At 40.4% G+C, this 19039-nt stretch overlaps 1 protein-coding gene across 4 annotated transcripts in view; it reads right to left on the reverse strand.

Moving 5' to 3' along the window:
- Nucleotides 1–19039, reverse strand: part of kcnab1b (potassium voltage-gated channel subfamily A regulatory beta subunit 1b) — a 36147-nt gene that overhangs the window by 1976 nt on the left and 15132 nt on the right. For all 4 annotated transcript variants that reach the window (XM_042428855.1, XM_042428857.1, XM_042428856.1 and 1 more), the window contains 10 exons: nucleotides 18061–18104; nucleotides 14632–14669; nucleotides 13832–13911; nucleotides 13316–13360; nucleotides 11640–11684; nucleotides 10056–10099; nucleotides 6185–6271; nucleotides 944–1029; nucleotides 271–391; nucleotides 76–170 (listed from right to left, as the gene is read on the reverse strand). In XM_042428855.1, the coding sequence (XP_042284789.1) occupies nucleotides 76–170; nucleotides 271–391; nucleotides 944–1029; nucleotides 6185–6271; nucleotides 10056–10099; nucleotides 11640–11684; nucleotides 13316–13360; nucleotides 13832–13911; nucleotides 14632–14669; nucleotides 18061–18104 (685 nt within the window). The remainder of the gene's footprint in view (nucleotides 1–75; nucleotides 171–270; nucleotides 392–943; nucleotides 1030–6184; nucleotides 6272–10055; nucleotides 10100–11639; nucleotides 11685–13315; nucleotides 13361–13831; nucleotides 13912–14631; nucleotides 14670–18060; nucleotides 18105–19039) is intronic.

Genomic DNA, 19039 nt, shown 5'->3' on the forward strand with positions numbered 1-19039 from the left:
CGGATTATATTATATCCTTGTACTGGCTGGATGTAAGTTAAGCATGCAGGTGGTCAAATGAAATTCAACCTGTACCTTCATTGAGGCCCTGGAGGATTCTGGGACTCCGTTCTCGTATTTTCCAGTGATGATTCCACAGGCCAAAGGGGACCAAGAGACCACACCTACACCTGAGATGGGACCATGACAAGGATATGAGGATGTAAGCCTTAAATCTATTCTCTAAAGTTGGATTTCAGGAGACACTTTGGTGTGAATGATGTGACTTGCCTATCTTGTGGTAGAGCTCTGGTAGCTGGGTTTCCACTTTCTCCCTCTGGAAGAAGTGATACTCAGCCTGCTCACACACTGGTGGAATTAGATTAAACTGTCTAGCCACAGAATATGCTTCCTAATTGAGCGTGAGGAGAGAATAAAAAGAAAGGGAAGACCATGGTTAAATGATAAGGAAGATGTGCACAAACAATGACCTTCATGTTTAAGGATTTTCTAGCTTTTTACGTTCAGTAAAAACAATACAGTATTACATAATGACACATAGTGTTCAAACAAACTAGTTTATTTTGGCCTTTGTCCTTCATTGTCCTCAGAATCTGCAAAGATTGTTAGTTTGTTGCAGTGCTGATAGCTTCATTAGTGATAAACAGAAGACCTGTCACTCTATATCACTTTGTACTGTAATATCTGTTTAGCCAATGAAATCACATGTCAAGTTGTCTGGATGATGTTAGACTGCATAGTAATATGAAGCTAAACTGGAACTGTAACCTTTAGCTGCTTTTTCAAATATTTCTCAAGTCATTGGAAGATATCTGGTAATTAGAAGACAAAGACATTTGTTGTGTTTTTTTTTTCTAGAATTCCACAATATGACTGGAAGGATTGACAGTATGTAATACGTATCAGTTACTTGTCATGTTGCACAATTTTTTTCATCACTCACCATGATCTCCATGGCCGACCACCGTGACGTCCCCCAGTACATGGCCATCCCCTGGTTGATCACATGTGTCATCGCTCTCACTATCTCTGTACAGGCAAAAATCAAAAAGCAGCACATTATCAATAGTTGAACAGTGGATGGCGCCACTTATACATAACCTAGAGGAAAACCATTTTTAAAACTCTACTTATACTGAAGTTGATTTATATCTTTTAAAATCCTTTAACTTACATTATTTTCACATTATGCTCACATAAATCACATCACAGAAGAATTAGATTCAGGTGTTATTTTTCATTAGAGAACTACAGAATACGAACAAAAAGATTTGATAAACTTGAAGAACAATAAACAGCAAGCCTTCAGCAAAACTCACACCTCCAGGACAGTCAAAAACAGAAGAACTAAGTGAAATACATTCAGACTCTCTGTGAGGCTCCTGTCCTTTCAAACCCATGTGTAAGCAGATATTGTGTGCTGGGGTCACACTCCTTAGTGTTGTCACATGTTGCAGGGGTTAAATGAAGAGTCAGCCATCTTTAGTAAAATGTTGCTTGTGTAGTTGAACAAATCATGGCAAGTAACATTTACAATTAAAGTCGGCTGAAATCTGCCATAGTGGCCTTTAGTGGTTTGTTTATTTGTGCTTGAAGATGCAGCAGGGAAGTAATGGTAATTTGAATAGTGGATAAGAAAATTTGTATTTAATGAAAACTAGTGTGAAGTTCTTTCTCAAAATAGTTTTAAATCAAGGAAACATCAAAATGAGGTAATACAGCTATTATTTTGAATGTGTGTCTAATGTATGCTGTGCACAAATCCTCTAATTACTGAAGAAAACAACAGCAATGTGATAAAGTAATCTACGTGATTGCTTTAGTCTGTAATTGCCCTTACAAATGCATTAATAACACATCTGCTATATTAGCGTAACGCAAATTGTGGATGCAAAATATGAAGCAAGGAGAGACTGAATACAAGGGTGAAGAAATGAGACCACAGCGGTGTGATTAAAAAAAGAGCGATTTCTTTTCATCAGTAGTTCTCTCTCTGGACCAAAATGTAGCTCAGTGAGAGACAGAGAGCAAGTGTGTGTGTGTGGGTGAAGCAGGTGGGAGGGTAGAGGAATAACAGTACATCTGCTCCAGAAGGAAGGGAGGGAGTGAGGGATTTGGAAGGATGTAAGGACAGAGTGAAAAATTGTGAACGAAGTAGGTACCTTGGAGGTATACGAAGTTCAGGAGTTTGTGAATATATGAATAATCCTTAGTGCCAGGGGAGGGGAAGATGACAACTTGATTCACAGCAACACCCATGTTTACCTACTGGCCAGTCTTAACAAAAGGTTTATTTCCATGAGGCTGCAATGAGTCATCATCTCCAACAACAGATGCTGCACTGAGCGTAAGATATCCAGCGTACACCATCAGCACCCCCACTCACACAAGCCTACTGCAACTTTTCAAGGAGGATGCTGTGGGTGAAGTTGTGGGCACATGCACAACATGTACTGTATTATTACTCCCTTGAATTAATGAGATTGGTGTACAGTTTGAGCATAACTCAAATTATCTTAAAGGAACAGTTTACCATTTTAGGAATTGCACTCATTAGCTTTCCGACAACCGACAGTTCCATGAAATGATAGCTAGCAGTTTAGTCAGATTTTGTTATCTTTGGACAGAGCTAGGCCAGCTGTTTCCTCTTGTGTCCATTCTTTGTGCTAAAACAAAATGAATATTGTCTGGCAAACATACAACATAACTAAGACTTGTTTGTGTGTGATAACTAATGGTGAATTAAAGGAATAGTTAGTTTAGGGACATACGATCATTCACTTTTTTGCCAAGAGTTAGATAATGAGATTGACACAATGCAAGCTAGACAGCAGCCGGTTATCTTAGTTTAGCACAAAGACTGGAAACAGGAGGAAACAGCTAACCTGGCTCGGGCCAAAGATAACAAAATCTGCCTGCTGGCACCTCTAAAGCTCACATGTTATATGTTGTTTGTGTAAAAATGACACGTTGTTGTTTTACAGGGCCAGACTATTTCTTGGTCTGGCGCTGTAACTTCCTGAAGTACATCCCAGGAGATATAACATGTTACTTAGTGAGCTTTAGAGGTGTTGGTAGGTGGATTTTGTTTCCTTTGGACAGAGCCAGACTAACTTTTTCCCACTGTTTCCTTTTTGCTGAGCTAAGCTAACCAGCTGCTGGCTTTAACTTCATCTCATTATCTAACTCTTGAACGTGAACAAGCGTAAGAACGTGAACAAGCGTATGTCCCAAAATGTCTAACTATTCCTGTAATACACTATTAATTATCACACACAAGAAAGTCTTAGTTATGTTTTATGCATGCATGACAATATCCATGTTGTTTGAACATGACCAGGTTGTTTAGAAATTTTGTAATGTGCTTACAGAAGTGTAATATACAATATATAGAATATATTGTTTGGAAGTAATGACTTGATATCGTATTTTTTATATTTTTCACATCGTCATAGTGAAGTTGTTACACTATATGTGTGTCCTGTATTTGTTTGTGCAAGTGGATGCATGAAATATGGGTAAAATACTGTCTCTGTGTTAAATGCATATTGCACATTTGCAAACTGCCTGGCTGCTAGCCAATATCAGCCTGTCCTTGAGCCCTCTTACAGCAGCAACACGCCACGAAGTCGGGCACACTTAGTCAACTTCAGCCAGCAGGTATCAGAGTGCCCATCTGACAGAGTGCGGCAAGGATGTGGAAGAAGGCATTCAACACACGCTGATATCCATATTTCTCTGGGCAGGTGTATGTGTGTGGAGGGCTAGCTGTCTTTGTGAGTGCTGCTGTTACTGGGAGGTGGTTCTCCTTTTGAAGCCAATGTTTATTCTCCTCCTGTATACACACAGGGCAGTGATCAATATGTCACACCACAGGAGATTTTCAATGGCTGATGGAGCTGTTTCTTAGTTCAATGATCTTGGGAAAAGAAGGTTTTGAATGCGCAGCCAAACGGAAGATAAGTACTGAGGTAGTGAGTGGGTGGTTTTCTATGGTTTTCTTTATTGCTGTACATTTGAGGAGAAGAGAGGTGATATTCTGGCATGTAAAGGAATGTCCTGACTGGATGGCATTGGGTTTGTGTTCAGCATGCTGTTGCAGTACCGTTTTATTTGCTCTCCAGTGAAAGACTCCTGCCTGAAGGGATTGATATAACGGTTGTTTATTGATGCAAGTCTGCTCTTTTCCTCTGCCTCTATTGCCTCCTATTCTTTTTTTTGCTCTGTCTGGGGTTTTTTCATATTCAGTTGATTGAACGGATTCAATTTGCTGCATATTGCTCTGTCATATAAAAAATGATGCTGAGTGACTGGATAGTGACATTCTGCTGAGACTTGGACAGTTTACTCTCTTCTCCCTTCTCCTTTAGGCCCCATCTCACCATATTTGTAATATTTTATTAACTATGCAATTTAGTGACGAGTCAAATGAAATGCCAGCTTAAAGCCCTGCAGCTGCAACAGTAAAGAGAAGAGGAAATCAAAGGAGAGTCAGAGCCTGGCAAGCAAGGAGGAAGTACCATTTTTGTGAAACTAGTTGATATAAGACAAAAGAGCAAATCAAGAATAAGTAAGGGAGAGAAAAAGAGAAACATACAGAAAAGGATAAGTGAATGGGAAAAGAAAGGCATTGACGATAACAAAGGAGGACTCTGTAGCCATTACATCACTTTTTTTGTCCCCAAGGGGACATGAGTTGTCTCACACAAAATCAGAGGCTGTTAAAATCACAAGAACAAAGACAAAATAAAAATTTCACAAGCGTGAACGTACAACTGTTAAACTGCTGAACATTCTTAACATTCTCATTTTAATAAGACATTAGGAGCTCCAGTGATATGTTTTTGGGCATTACATTGATGCTTTTAATCCTTTTTTAAGTTTCAGGAACATGTGGGTGTGTGAATCGATACCATATATATGTACATAACAAGTCCTACGTACTGCAAATGCCCACAGAGATGTAGAAGTCTCACTTTTTGCATGTTAGCACTGTTATTCCATCCCCAGGAGAAGCTACTGTATTTAGGAAATATTACAGTACTAATGCATGAGGGTACACAGTTTTGTGTGTGTCTGCACATGCGGTCCCGATCTCTCTAAATTTGTTAAAGGTGACACACAATGATTTATGACAGTGGCCTTGCTCCACTGTAATGACGGATGAGGAAAACGTAGACAATGTTTTTTGTTGATTAATGGACCAACTGTGAAGCAGGGGTGTTGAAAGCACAACATACTCAGCCTATTTGTCTTTATATTTATCTGTGTCTAGTTTTTTATTAGCATCTCTCTCTGTTCAGTTTCTATCATCCTGCCAGACTCTCGATCAATCAGTCCATCAATCAGATTAGACTTCTCTACATCAGTTGTCAATAGTGAAGTGACTTTATCTGGAGAGACAGCTTATAGAAAGTTTGACAGAGCGGGCTGTAGGGTCTGCCTGCCAGTCACCAGTACTACCAGTGACAGCAAGGCCTCGGGAATGATGAGTATGACAGATTGGCCTCCCACAGTCTGCTGGATCACGTGGGAGGAAGCATAGGGGGCAAAGGGGAAAGTCTGGAAAATATTTTAGTGAGCCCAGTGGGACTTCATGCTTTTAGCTAAATAATATCTGTGGATAGGGGTTAAAGGGATAGAAGAAGATGCCCAAGTATCTGTGGTGGCCACATCACAAACTGGAAGTGTGTGAAAGAAATAAATGGTAACATAAGGTAGATGTGTGGGAAAGGCTGCACTGAGTGTTGAAGGAATAGAGTGCGCAGTAGGGCTTATATCTAGTGAGACCAGCCCAAAAATACACCAGCGTCCTCCGGGGGGGGGTGGGCAGATAATCCTGCCTCTGAAGAACAGGGAGGGCTGGGAGTGGGCACAGCTCCGAGACCCTGTGGAAACTAGCGATCCCACAGAGACAGAAAGAGAAAGAGAGGGAGACTGGTAGACAAAAATAGAGGACAAGAGATGAGGCAAGATTGTCAGATTACTTGAAATGTGTGTGTATGACTGTGCGTCAGAGAAAGACACACACTCAAAGGCCCTTTGGTGAAAGCCAAAGGTCGCAGGTCCGGTGAGGGCAGCGGTCCCGCCACTATTTCTCACCTTCTCGTGTTGCGGAACATCATGCATTGTCCCAGCTTTAACCCTCCATCAGACTCCCGGAGCCTGTTCAGTGATCACTCACCCTCCATGGGAGTATTGCTGTCTGGCCGGTTGGCAAAAACCACATCGACGTACTCAAGTTGCATCCTCTGGAGGGAGCCCCTTAAACCTGCAGTGAGATGAGATGAAGAGGTTGTGTGAGAGACAGAGGTTGAATAAGTCAAAGAAAAAGAAAACACATTGATTCATGAGTCTTGAGCATATTTGTAGTAGTGCTGGAATAGATGTGCATAATGTAAATGCATCAGTCAGTATTTCTGATTTTTAATAGTATCATTTAAAGCTATGGTAGGTGATGTATTTTAAGAAGCATTTTTGTTATATTTGTTGAAATTCTTTGTGCCTCCTGACAATAAAAAGAAAAAAAATCCAGTATCTCTGACTGTTGCAGGCCTGTAATAAGTCCGTACAATCATTTTATTCGGCCCGAACGAAATGATTGGATGGACTACCTGCCTGTCAACCTGCCTACCTGCTTATTTGCACGCACTCTGCCCGTGCACTGATTGCGCATGACACAGAAAGTTTGGAGGCCAGGTGGGCAGTGGGATACCTACAGATAGGAAGTGACGGGACTGCATGAATTGCAGAAGAAGAAAAATTGGGGAATATCAACAGAAAGCAAAATGAAAAGCAACGTGCGATCATCGGTCTATTGTCTGTATTGTGGGGGAAACTATAACACATAATGTTATCAACAAACGAGATACTTTCAAAAGAAGTGAACTCGGCTCCCACCATTTACTGTTTACTTTTTATTTTCAAATTCTGTTTTTTGGGTTTTTTTTTCCTTTTCCAGATCACTGCCTACCCCAGCTTTAACTTGCAAGGAATAAGAACTCAATGCAGCCCACATGAGCCTGGAGTATCATCCGCCACTCATAGAAACTTGTACTAATACCAGTGGACTTAGAAGACTTATTAAAGTATCATTCAGACTTGCAAGCAAGTAAGAAATCCTGTCTCTTGACACCTTGGGAAATGGACACGGCCTGCAGGGAAGAGTGATAATCACCTTGCACATGTTAATCCCCTCACTTCGTTTTTGGTATTTATCCACCACTGCCATGTAGGTGAGATATAGTAACAACTTAACACTAAAATTGGATTGCTTGCAGCACTCTGTGAAAGGTTTCATGGTGGTGCACACCTCAGTAGAACAATGTACAAAAATTGTGGGATTCAAGTTTTCTTTTTACACTTAAAGCACAGTAAAAGGTAAAAGGAAAAACAGGGTGAACTGGATCCTGGGGGATTTTAAAGTCAACCTGTTCATAAACATGGCAAAGTGACAGTTGAACTCATGTGACTCAAGGCCAGCTGCATCTGGCCTGCAACATCTTTTGATCCAGCTCACACGTGAATCTGTGTTGTCATATTTAGTCGGGTTTACCTAGTAGGAGTCATGATTATGGGACTATTTTAAAAAAAAAACCAAGATATTAGATTTTTTACAAAAGAAATGCAGACTTTGTCACCTCATTAAACAACCTAGTGTGCCATCAGCAAACAGAAAGTAATGTCCAGCTTCTGACAGCTTAATCATAGCAGAGATAACTGGACACTTGTTTGAGAAGGATAATAGTCTCAGTGTCTTATACTATATCATATGATGACTCTGAATATGGAGAGTTGCTAATTCACTCAGAATTTGACAGGTTAATCCGAATCTCAGAGTTTTTTGGGGTTTTTTTCAGTTTAGTCACAGATTTTTTTATGGGCTTTATGGCAAGGAAAGGAAAAGCTGTTATAAAGCCAGAAGACACAGTTCAATGAGATGGAGCAGATTCTCTTAATAGAAAAGAACAGGTGTAAAAAATAAAGTTAATTATGGCTGCAGTCATGTGATTTTCATGCTATGACACATTTCAGTACCACAAATGTAATACTTTAAACTGCAGAAACTATTGACATGTCTGTTGTAATTAAACCAATTATTTGTTAAGAAATCCCCTCCAAAACAACAATTCACCTCTTTTGTGATGTGATTAATGTGGCTGACCCAGATATGAAGATATCCCACTGCAATAGCCTTAAAAGCCTTAAAACTGAAAAAGGACTTATATCGTTTTTTGTTTATTATTCAATATAAACGGTTTTAAAAATAAAGAGCCTATCTTTTTCATTCAAAGCTATTGTCCCTTATACCCAGCTTCAATGCCATCATTTTCAAAGCAGAAATGGCCATTGGATTTGATTCACAGTGAGAATTTAAAAGGTCAAACTGAGAATTTGGATCCAATTTCAGGATTAATCAGTGTCAAAGTGAGTTTGCACCACTATCTCCTGGTATGGAAGATCAGTGGTGGTGGTGGGGCGGGGTGGCAAACCTTTACCCTTGTTACATAAATGAATGCTGTTTTGACAGTTGGTGAATACGAAAGACGAGGGATCGGAGGAAAGGTCGCGCTCATTTGTTTCTTTTTCGCTCAGCTTTCAGTTTTTGTTGGAAATGACGCACTGTATACTGAGGAGAGGATAAGAGATGGCAACAAAGTATTGAGAGTCCCCATTCACACACAGAGAAGACCAGATGAAAGATGAAAAGCGAACACAGGAGACTGTCACAAAGGAGGACAGCAGAGTAATAGAGAGACAAGGCAAAAGACACTTGTGCGCTCTTGAGTGTGTGTGAGTGTGTGTGGCAGATTAGTGCCAGAGGCATCATCATCGCCTGTTAATCCCAGCTGAGAGTTATGCTCTCCCCGACACCGTTCCAACCACTTATTCCTTCTTCTGTCATCTGCACTCCCATGATCTCAGAAACACACATTACATGGATCCTAATCTGAGGCTGCACCGTCATCACCAGCAGTTTCCGCTGTGTCGTGGATTAGAGTTTACTGGCTCTGAAGAGAGTCTATTTTTGGAACTGAGAAAAAATGTTAAACAACAAAACTATTCCACTGGTGTCTGCAATGAATAATGCATTTAATTATGTGTTCTACTAAAGTCCCTTTGAAATGATTCAATTATCAAGTAATTTCTTTGTCCTGTGGGTGAATGCTTGCTTGTTATTAGAGAAGCTGACATTTTCTCACCTCAGAGGTCATCAGCGCTGATCTCTGACATGGATTGTTAAGTTTTGACACCCCATCACTTAACCAATCAAATGTTTCACTGACTGGCCTGTGGCAATGCCTGCAACCAGTACTAAGAAAGATGGTGTCAGAGCATGTTTTACTCCACCAGTTCATTAACCTGTGGTGACATGTACCACACCAGAGGTGACAGGGACACTGCACCTTTATCTCACACACTGGGTTTAGCTAATTGGCGGTGCCACCTTTCCTACTCCCTTCTATATCTTCCGCTCTCTCCTAATTTATCTTTGTCCTTCTCCTCCAGCCCTCCCTAGTGTAAGTCTATTGCCCTATTCTTCTTTGGGGGGGAAAGTTGCAGAGGCTGCAGTGAATGTTAATAACATGGAAGAGAGCTGAGTCACTGCAAGAGGTGCATTGCGCTGTGGACCGGATGGCGAGTTCAATGGAGAGTGGGATGGATCGGGCCAAGGGTACGTGAAAGGTATGCCATTATAAGCATGAGCATTTTAAATGAGATGTAAAAGAGAGGAGATGAGAGGGGCACTCGAGGATATGAGTTAGTAGTGCAATATGATGCAACAGTTTCTTAGAAACACACCTGTGAAGACATTACAAGCGAGCAGACAAATCATCTGTCGAGGTTTGATGTACCACTGGCTAATACAACTTTCAACAAATTCAGCTGGGTGCACACGCGGAGCAATATCAAAGACGAGAGAAGAGACGCAGACAGGAGGAAAGATGGGGGAGGAAAAGAGATAAAAGGGGGAGATTACAGGAGTGCAGAGGGGCGCCGAGTGACGGGGTGATGTGAAGGACAAAGCGGAGGAGAGGCAGTCGACTTGTTACCTTCAATGATGTGTTTTCTGTTGAGCCCTCTCTCTGTCTCTGCTCTGGAACAGGAGGGAAAGAAATACATGTCAGAGGGGGTCAACACACACACACACACACACACACACAAACACAAACACACACAGTCATGCACATTCACACAGCTCCCATGAATTGAAGCAGATCATTAAACATGCGTAACAAGAGCCTGCATAACAAACTGGCTACAAATCACTGGAGAGTAATACAACCACTCGTTGGTCCGCAGTGTGCCTGCAGCTAGAACGGACTGTACAGTGTGTCTGTGCTGTGGGCCAACACAAGGCTTATTGTCACAACATATTAACCAAATGTTAATATGCTCCCATAAATATTTCAACCAAATGTTGCTTGGTCATGTCCTACAGCACTGAGGCGTAACAAAACACAATCTTTCAACACTTCTTTCAACTCCCAAGGACAATATCTGGCATTTGATCCATTATGAATATATTGATTATAGCAGCTTTAAATACTGTTTTGAATGCTTGCCTGTTACTTGTAATGAGTATTTTAATATTGTAGTATTTTTACTTTTACTCAAGTGAAGGCTCTGAATACTTCCACCTGCAATGCATCTTTTCACCTGCAAATCCTCTAAACCATGCTTACTCTGCTCCGGTGATTTTTCACTACCCTCACCTGTGATTACTCAGTCACTTTCAGATTTTACACATCCTTGCATTTTCCTTTTCCACTTTATTCCTCTTTTCTTTCCACTCAAATGTTTTTTTCTGTTTGCTCAGTTGCCTGCTATTTGTCTTCATTTCACACTTTTTCACACCGCCTCCCTCCATCCTGCAGAGTTCCAGCCTGCTTAGGTAACAATAATGCATCACAAACACAATATCATGCATACCTTCCTCCGTGTGATCATGTCTTCTTGGCAAACAAGTAAGAAAGTGCAATAGAGAGTAAGTGTGCAAATATCTACTGTATGTTTGGATGATGAGATGCTTGACAAGCCTTTCAGGCACTCTCACAGCTTGCTTAGCAGAGGGGTTAAGTAGTTCTCTAAATCCATTCTGTGTGGAAGCTGATTTGGTACCTTGACGATAGACTGAGAGGATGAGCTTAAATTAAATTTATACAAACGCTCCCATGCCCTACTCTACTGATCTACATCAGATACTTTGATGGAGCACCAGAAGAAGTATGTGGATGTACTGGTGGAGCTTCCACTTGCCACAGTAAGGCTTTTAGAAACAGAGTGGATGTGACTAATGTGGATTGAGGGCAGAATACTCCAGCATGACAGCAGAAGCAGATATGACTTGTGGCAGTTTGGCAAGAAGGCTGAGGAAGAGTATAAAGCGATGGAAGAGGGGATGAGGACAAGGCCATGTTGTTATATGTGTGTGTGTGTCGGTCATATTTTGAGTGTGTCCCTCCTTGTCTGTGCGCCTGCGAGTTTTTCAGAACGTTCGATCCCATGTCATGCTCTGCAGCCGGAGGCGAATGTTTTAATGTGTAGCCTGTTGTTGGCGAGATAGTCCAAACATCTGAGGAGGCAAATGCACATGCTGGACAGACACACACTCACTCGCATGCACACGCACTTACTTTCCTCCCCAATAGAGCTTTGTGGTGATCACCAGGCTGGATCTCCTGAGGGAAGACAAACAGACACATCAAAAGGCCATGAAAAAGGACTTTAAAGTTGTCCTCAAAAAGATGTGTGTGTGTGTGTGTGTGTGTGTGTGTGTGTGTGTGTGTGTGTGTGTGTGTGTGTGCATGTGTGTGTGTTCCAGCATGACTGCATACGTGTGCACACTTGCAAGTGTACCTATCACATTTACTTTTGTTTATAAAGATAAAAGTGTCCTCCAGTGAGCCTCCATCCTACAGTGTGGAAGTGGAAGATGGGCTGAACTCCTTTTTCAAACGTGTAACTTATCTAGTATGAAGAATCACAGAGGCTCTCTTTTCTCTGAACTCTAACAAGATAGCTCCCTAACTATGAAATCCCGCGTGCTTGAACGATCAATTATTTAAATGGATCCAGAGTTGAGGTGAAGGCAGGCAGAGAGCTGGCATGAATTGTTGAGAAGGGTAATAACTGATTCTTATCACCGCAGTGTGGCAGTGCATGAAGTATAGATGTCTGAAACCGAAATTTTCAGTGGTGCAGTGGTGCAAGCTACCTCACACCAGTACCTGCTCACTGGTTCAACTATAGAGACATAGACATGAATACATTTTCTGTTTTTACATAATTGCAACAGATAGTGAATTCATGGATAGGTTTTGAGATTTCAGTGAGTTAGCGCTAGTTTATAAATATCCAGCTAAGATATATGAGATGGAAGCACGTTCTGCATCTTCCACCACCTCAATTCAACACAAACAGTATGATGCTTAAAAGCAGAAACACATATTCAGCAAAAGCTTTAAAAGCTTAATCTTGCACATATACTGTACACTACATTATATGACCAATATCTTGGTATGGGGTGGTTTTCATGGTTTATTCCAATAAAGAGACATTTTCACGCTATACTGCACAATAATATTTTAGAGCAGTGTTCGCCCCCAAGTAGTTCCAGTATTAATAGGGGTCACCAGATAAAAGAAGGCAGGAATAAGAAAAAAGAACTTATTTTCGTGACACCAAATTAAGTACTCTTTAAATGTACTTTTTAAAAACTTTTCTGACATTTTTTTAAAAAAAATTCTTCTGAAATACTTTACCTCTTCAGGTAAAAGCGAAAAAACCTTCAAAAGAAACAATCTGAGAGAGAAAAGTCACTTAACCTTGTACAGACTGAGGCTAACCTGTGCTGAAAGGGTCACAAGTAGACAATAGTTAATTTTAAAAGGTGACCAGCAAGAAAGATTAGTAACTACTGTTTCCACCTTTGTGGCAATAGTTTAAGAAAGGCCATGTCCCTGTTTTAACATGTCCACAGGCACAAGGCGAATGGGATTCACACTTTAGTGTGGAAGAACCTTAACCCCATCTAACACCTTTGGGATAAATTGGAACACACAGAGAGCAAGGTCGACATCAGAGCTTGACCTCACTTCAAATGCTTTTGTGGGTAAATGGGAGCAAATTCCTGCTGCTAGGTTCCAAAATCTTGTAGAAATCTTGCAGAAAAGCAGAAGCATTTTTGGAATAAAATGCGAACATATGGATACATACTTTGGCAATGTGTTGTATATGCACAAACATAATCTAAAATGTAATCTTGGAACATATCTAAGATCCTTTGCTTTGTTAAGAGGCTGTTCTTTACCTCCAGCACTTTTTCTTGATGATGTTTCCCAGGATTATCTCTGCTCTGTAAAGAAAAAAAACAACCCACAGATATGATGCGATTAGATCTCAGGTTGCCATTTCTATAAGAGCTTGTTATCTGCCACATATCTGCAGCATGAACACCTGATTAAAAATCGGAAGGAGTACAAGATAAAGGATAAAAGCCTGTGTTATATGCTTGAATTTCACCACTAACCATGACATTACTATTCGTCCAATGCAGCTATGGAGTGTCCTGCATTATTCACCGACACATTGTCCAGGCCTATAAAGTTAGATTGAGTCGTGAACATCATGAGGAGCCTCCAGTGATGAATTACATTATGTAAATCACTTCAGAGTCGTGACTACCTTACATTTTTGGTGTCGTCAGGTGAATAATTCCTAGTCTGGGGCTAAACTTTGTTAACATCTTGTGTCCTGCAGGGAAAAGAGCTGACAACACCAGAAAAGTGCTCTGTGAAGGTGAGATAGATAACAAATCTTCACTCACTTCCCCCCGGAGTAGACCTCGGCAGTGTCGAACAGGTTGACCCCGCTCTCATAGGCGATAGTCATCAGTTGCTCTGCCACCTGACACAGAGAAGAAACGTTTCCCCTCATGGAAATACACCATAAATATTACACAAATTACTCTTCAAAAAGGATGAGCCAGGAAATTCCCTGAAGAACCTGAAGGACTATAAATCTGTTTGCTGCTGAAATACAAATCACCAGGAAAACTGTACAGGCTGCTCATTGATTAAGTTGTTTACTGCTCAATATATTTCTCAGTCTATTTTGGCCCAGTTCTTGCAGTGAGTTCAGTTTATTTAGAGCCTTACATGGAAATGCCAATTTTACCACGATTAATTTTTCCTGTCTTGTCTTGGTGAGTTTGTTTGTGTCTCTGTGTCTGTCAGTTAGTCCCAATGGTCATCAGGCAGTTATGACCTGTCTCCAATTCAGTGTCCCCCCCCCCCCTTTCAAGGCTGGATCAAGGCACTGATCACTGGCTGGAGGAGGTCTTCGACTTAATAATGTGTGACAGGGACGAATAAGACCCGACCACTTGGCCTTGGTAGAACCAACAGGGACAAGCAGCCTGCGGTGATATTGGGAAATGATACTGGAATGATTCCCGTGATCTTCTCTCACTCAGACCACTTTATAAATGACTCCCATGGGGGCTACAAATTGGGTGTTATATATCACAACTGCTCACTAGCTGTAAATGGTGGTCTATAATAATAAAGTACAATGTCTGCTCATGAGCGGTGATGACTGAATGATGGATCTAATGTAACATCTTACCTCATCAGAGATCTGACCTCCAAATGTCACCCATGTGCCTGTTGGAGGAAACATCAAAGTTTTGAAACAAACAAGAAATATACAGCACCCTCCGCATGTTAAACCGCACTCCTGTCAACAATGGTATTTAATCATGCATTAATTATTACTTTGACATTTTGGCATGGGCACATGGCAGAACACCCCTGTCCTAAAACCGTCACAGCCAAATGTCAGGGTTGAAAGCTGATTGGTTTAAAGTGCAAATGCTCACTGCAGTATGAGTTTCTTGTTTAAAGCCAATACGTATAGAATATGTGTAACTTATGTGATTACAGTAACATTTTGTCTGTAGAAAAGTGCGACAGTACTAGAGAAAACTGGCTGAAGAAGTTAAGCATTGCTGTGTCCCACAGTTTTACATGCTTGTGTTTCTCCCTGTGAGGGAATTATTGCATGTGTGTCAATATGTTTGTGTCTGTGTGAGTAAATTTGTGAGGTTTGTGTAGAGCGAACCTCTCTGCAGATCTCTAATCACAGGTGCATTGGTTCATTTTTAGATTTTTATCCTTTTCATCCTCATTCTCAACCTTTCAATAGCTCCATTTCAGAAGAACTGAAATTTACTTTCATATCGGAAACAAAATCTGTTTTATTCTTTGTGAAAAAAAACAAACAAAGGGGTAAGCTATGTTCTGCTATCGCTCTGGAGCTTGTTATCTGCTCCTTTCTTGAGGAAATAATGTTGTTTTAGCTGTGTGTGTGCTCGGGAGTGGGCGACCTGTTTTGCTGTGAAATGTGTAGTGGTTGACAGAGGCAGATAGCTGTCTCATTAGCTGGAGAGCTAATATCTGCAGGGTGTTTCTACTCAGATAGCACTGTTTTTTTTTGCGATAGACGCTGGTCGTTTATTGATGTTAGCAGGAGAGAGGCAAGACACAGAAAATCTGTCTGGCCCGGGTCCTTCACGTAGAAATCAGTCCACAGGCTAATAAACCCAACTGACAAAGTCGGGGAAGGTCTCAGTTTTAAGTACAACCTGTTCACTCACTGGCAATTAATAATTGTAAATTGTAAAAAACAATTGTAAATTGCTTCATAATTCTTACATATAGAACTTTTAATAATCAACATTAGGATACTAGTTGTTTTCTCTGCATCTTGTTGTCTTTCTTGATCAGTGCTCCTTTCCTTTTCTTTCCTTGCATGTTTTTTTTTCTTACTTGTTTATTTGGTTTTGATCATAGATAAAAGTGTTATTCTGTGGCATTATTTATCGGTGGATGTGTACTATAATACTTTGTGCATATTTATTATGTTGTGTATATGAATTGTGTAAGATATGTCACTTCATTCTGTTTTGGGTGTCTTATATCTCATATCTGGCAGATGTTAAACTGAAAATGAGTTTTTTAGTCTAATTCTTGCCAACTCTGACACATTCACAGTTTTGTTTTTGTTTATTAATGAACACTGTTCCTGTCAAATAAACATGCACAGATTGCTCTGATCATTGCATGTAGAGAGAAGCACAGTACGGGCTGAACCCAGTTTTTGTTATAATTTTTGTATTCTTCTCCTTATCTTTTGTTACCTGATTCTGTCACATGCAGCTTCTGGTTATCTCAGACTAATAAGAAATTATGGAGCTGGTGTTATTCTGTAGCCATCTGCACCAGAAGTACAGCAGCAGATCTGTGTAGGTTCAGCCTGATATTTCTTAGCTGGCAATGGTTGTAGAAAAGTAGGGGAAAAAAAACTATCAGTTTTTATTATTATATTATTATCTGCTGCCTAAGTATGCAGTTAAGGCAGTGAAACACAGAAACCTCTCAGATGGCAGGCGTTCAGTTTTATGTTTTATTCGTCACTTCCTCAACCTTTCAATAGCTCCATTTCAGAATAACTGATCGGGGAAATTCACTTTTGTTTCAGGAACATGTTTTATTCCTTGGCTTAAACTTACTTTTCCTCATTTTTATAGCTTCAAATGTGTTGGTGCACATAGTCAAACAGCACCTGTCAAATGTCAAAAGTTAAAAGAGGTTTGACTAATAGCAGTTCTTCATCTATGAATTAACATTATATTCCTTAGTTTAACCTGTCTTTTCCTAATTCTTTCCTTCTAACCTTACATGTTTTGGTGTAGATAGACAGACAGCACCTGTCATTAAGCTAAAAAGAGGCTTGATAAGTAAGTAAGCTATCAAGGGTCAGATTTCGTCTGAGGTCATGTGAGGTCCTCATACTTAGAGTTGCCACACACAAGCGAATGCACAGATACACACACATGTGAGACACTGCACTGATGTCCTGTGCACTTATACTGTTTATAGAAAGAAGCCACCCTAGGCTCTGTTTTTCCACCAAGTTTTTGTTAAAACTTTCATATTTTCAGCCAATCTTCTGTCACCTGTCACATGGAGCTTGCTGTCATCGTTCACTAATAAGATATAATGCAGACGCTGGTGTTAAATCTGCAGCCAACTGCAGCAGAAGTAGCAGCAGATCAGTGTAGCGTCATCCTGATTTAGCTGAATTGGCTATAGTAAAGTAAAAAAAAAAAAGTTTCCTATTCAGTTGTTATTATTTGCTGCCTTATGTAAAAACTGTAATTGCACAGTTGAGCCACTGAAACACAGAAACCCACATAGAATTGATCCCAACTGTGAAATGATCTCTTTCCTTGCTCCCTTCTATGGAAAACCAGCACAGGAGGGAATCAATGTTTTGCTCAAGGGCAACACTTCATGGCTCAGGCTTGCCAATATCGAGGCTTGAAGCTAATCCCTGTAGTTGAAGGATGGCCTGCTTCTTGAATATTCCACCCTGCTGCTCAATCTGCTGCAGCTAAGTCTTTAAAAAAAAATCACTACAGAGATTATTAACTAACTCATTCACAGATTTTCTGTCATTAGGCATGCTTTAGTATCTGCTGGGTCTGGGCAGAGGACTGTATTCTTCTTTTGCTTTGTCAAGTTTTTCTGTCTTCAGAGACACACCACCTTCAAGCGACTTGGCACACGCACACACGCGGTGCAGTTCACGTACACATGCATGCAGAGACAAAGATATGACCAGCACGTAGACACCCACATGCACACACAAGAGATTTACTAAATGAATCAATCCTATCAAGATGACTGAGAGTGTTTACCCTCGGTGTGCATTGAATATGTGTGATAATTGAGCAACTTGTTTGCTGAAACCAGTGCTATTCATTAAATATTAACAGGGAAAATATTAACACACTACAAACAGCTTTGTGTTGCCTCTCATGACTTTCCATACATATGAAAGATGCATGAGGTTTAGAATAGGATGAAATTATATAATTACATTTAAAAGACTATATACTATACACACACACACACACACACAGCTCAGTTGCACTTGGATGCTTATGAAATCATTAGACATTTGCCCCCAATGCTAATTAAATGTACTCACCGAGCCCCAGACAGGAGACACGCAACCCAGATTTCCCCAGGTTCCTATGAAGAAAAACAGAGTATGATTAACATAACCAGTGTTTAGGCTCAAGACGTCATCAGTCAAATGTGATTGTAATTACCACGCTCCTGTATTTTGCTCAGGGCACACACAGATTTTCAAAACCAAAATCTATGTTGTTTCTGCACCATAAATCTAGAGACTGAAATGAAATAACGCACAGCAATTCTGCTATTGTGCAGCTAAGAATATAAGCACAAAAAAAATCAATTGTAATTGCATGATGCAGGGTTTAATAATGATGTCTGGTAGCTTCTCATGTTTGATTGAGAGGTGAATCGCTGAACATGAGGGTCACCTTTATCACATGTGCAATCATGAATCAGAATAGAGAGATTACAAGGTGGCAGGACAGTTGATTTATTCCATCAATGTGGATCTCTGGGAGAAGATAGAGACCCTCTAAAGACCCTGAAGAATATTCTACTCAATATCTGTTTGTACAGCAGCAGTGGAAAGTTTGGTTCACTACTTTTTTTGACAAGTGGTGCCCTTTGTATCTCCCCTTTATTCCTTATTCAATTACCTCTTCTTATACTCAGAGACGTTGACATCCTCTTACAGCAGGGAGCACTCCAGTCCTCAGGCTTTTTACTATTATTGTCCTCCCCACAAAATGCAGACAACCATGCTCCCTCTCGAGCACCAAAGTTCTATTATATCAGCATTTCTCAAGATAGCTCCCAGTTCATTTTATACATGCAGTCTTTATTTCTCTCCTTCCTCGGTGTGTTCCTCTACCTATTAATTGCGCAATGGTACACCTCCTGATATATGCCTCCTCGATAACAGCTAATTTACATCCAGTTGAGCTGATCTGCTGCAATTTAATAAAACACTTTCAACTCTCATTAACACCATGAAAGATAAAATAAGACATCAGAGTTCTTTCCTCCCTTGACTCAGAGTCGAAGAT

This window comes from Thunnus maccoyii, chromosome 12 (genome assembly GCF_910596095.1).
Source record: "Thunnus maccoyii chromosome 12, fThuMac1.1, whole genome shotgun sequence".
Taxonomy (NCBI): Eukaryota; Metazoa; Chordata; class Actinopteri; order Scombriformes; family Scombridae; genus Thunnus; species Thunnus maccoyii.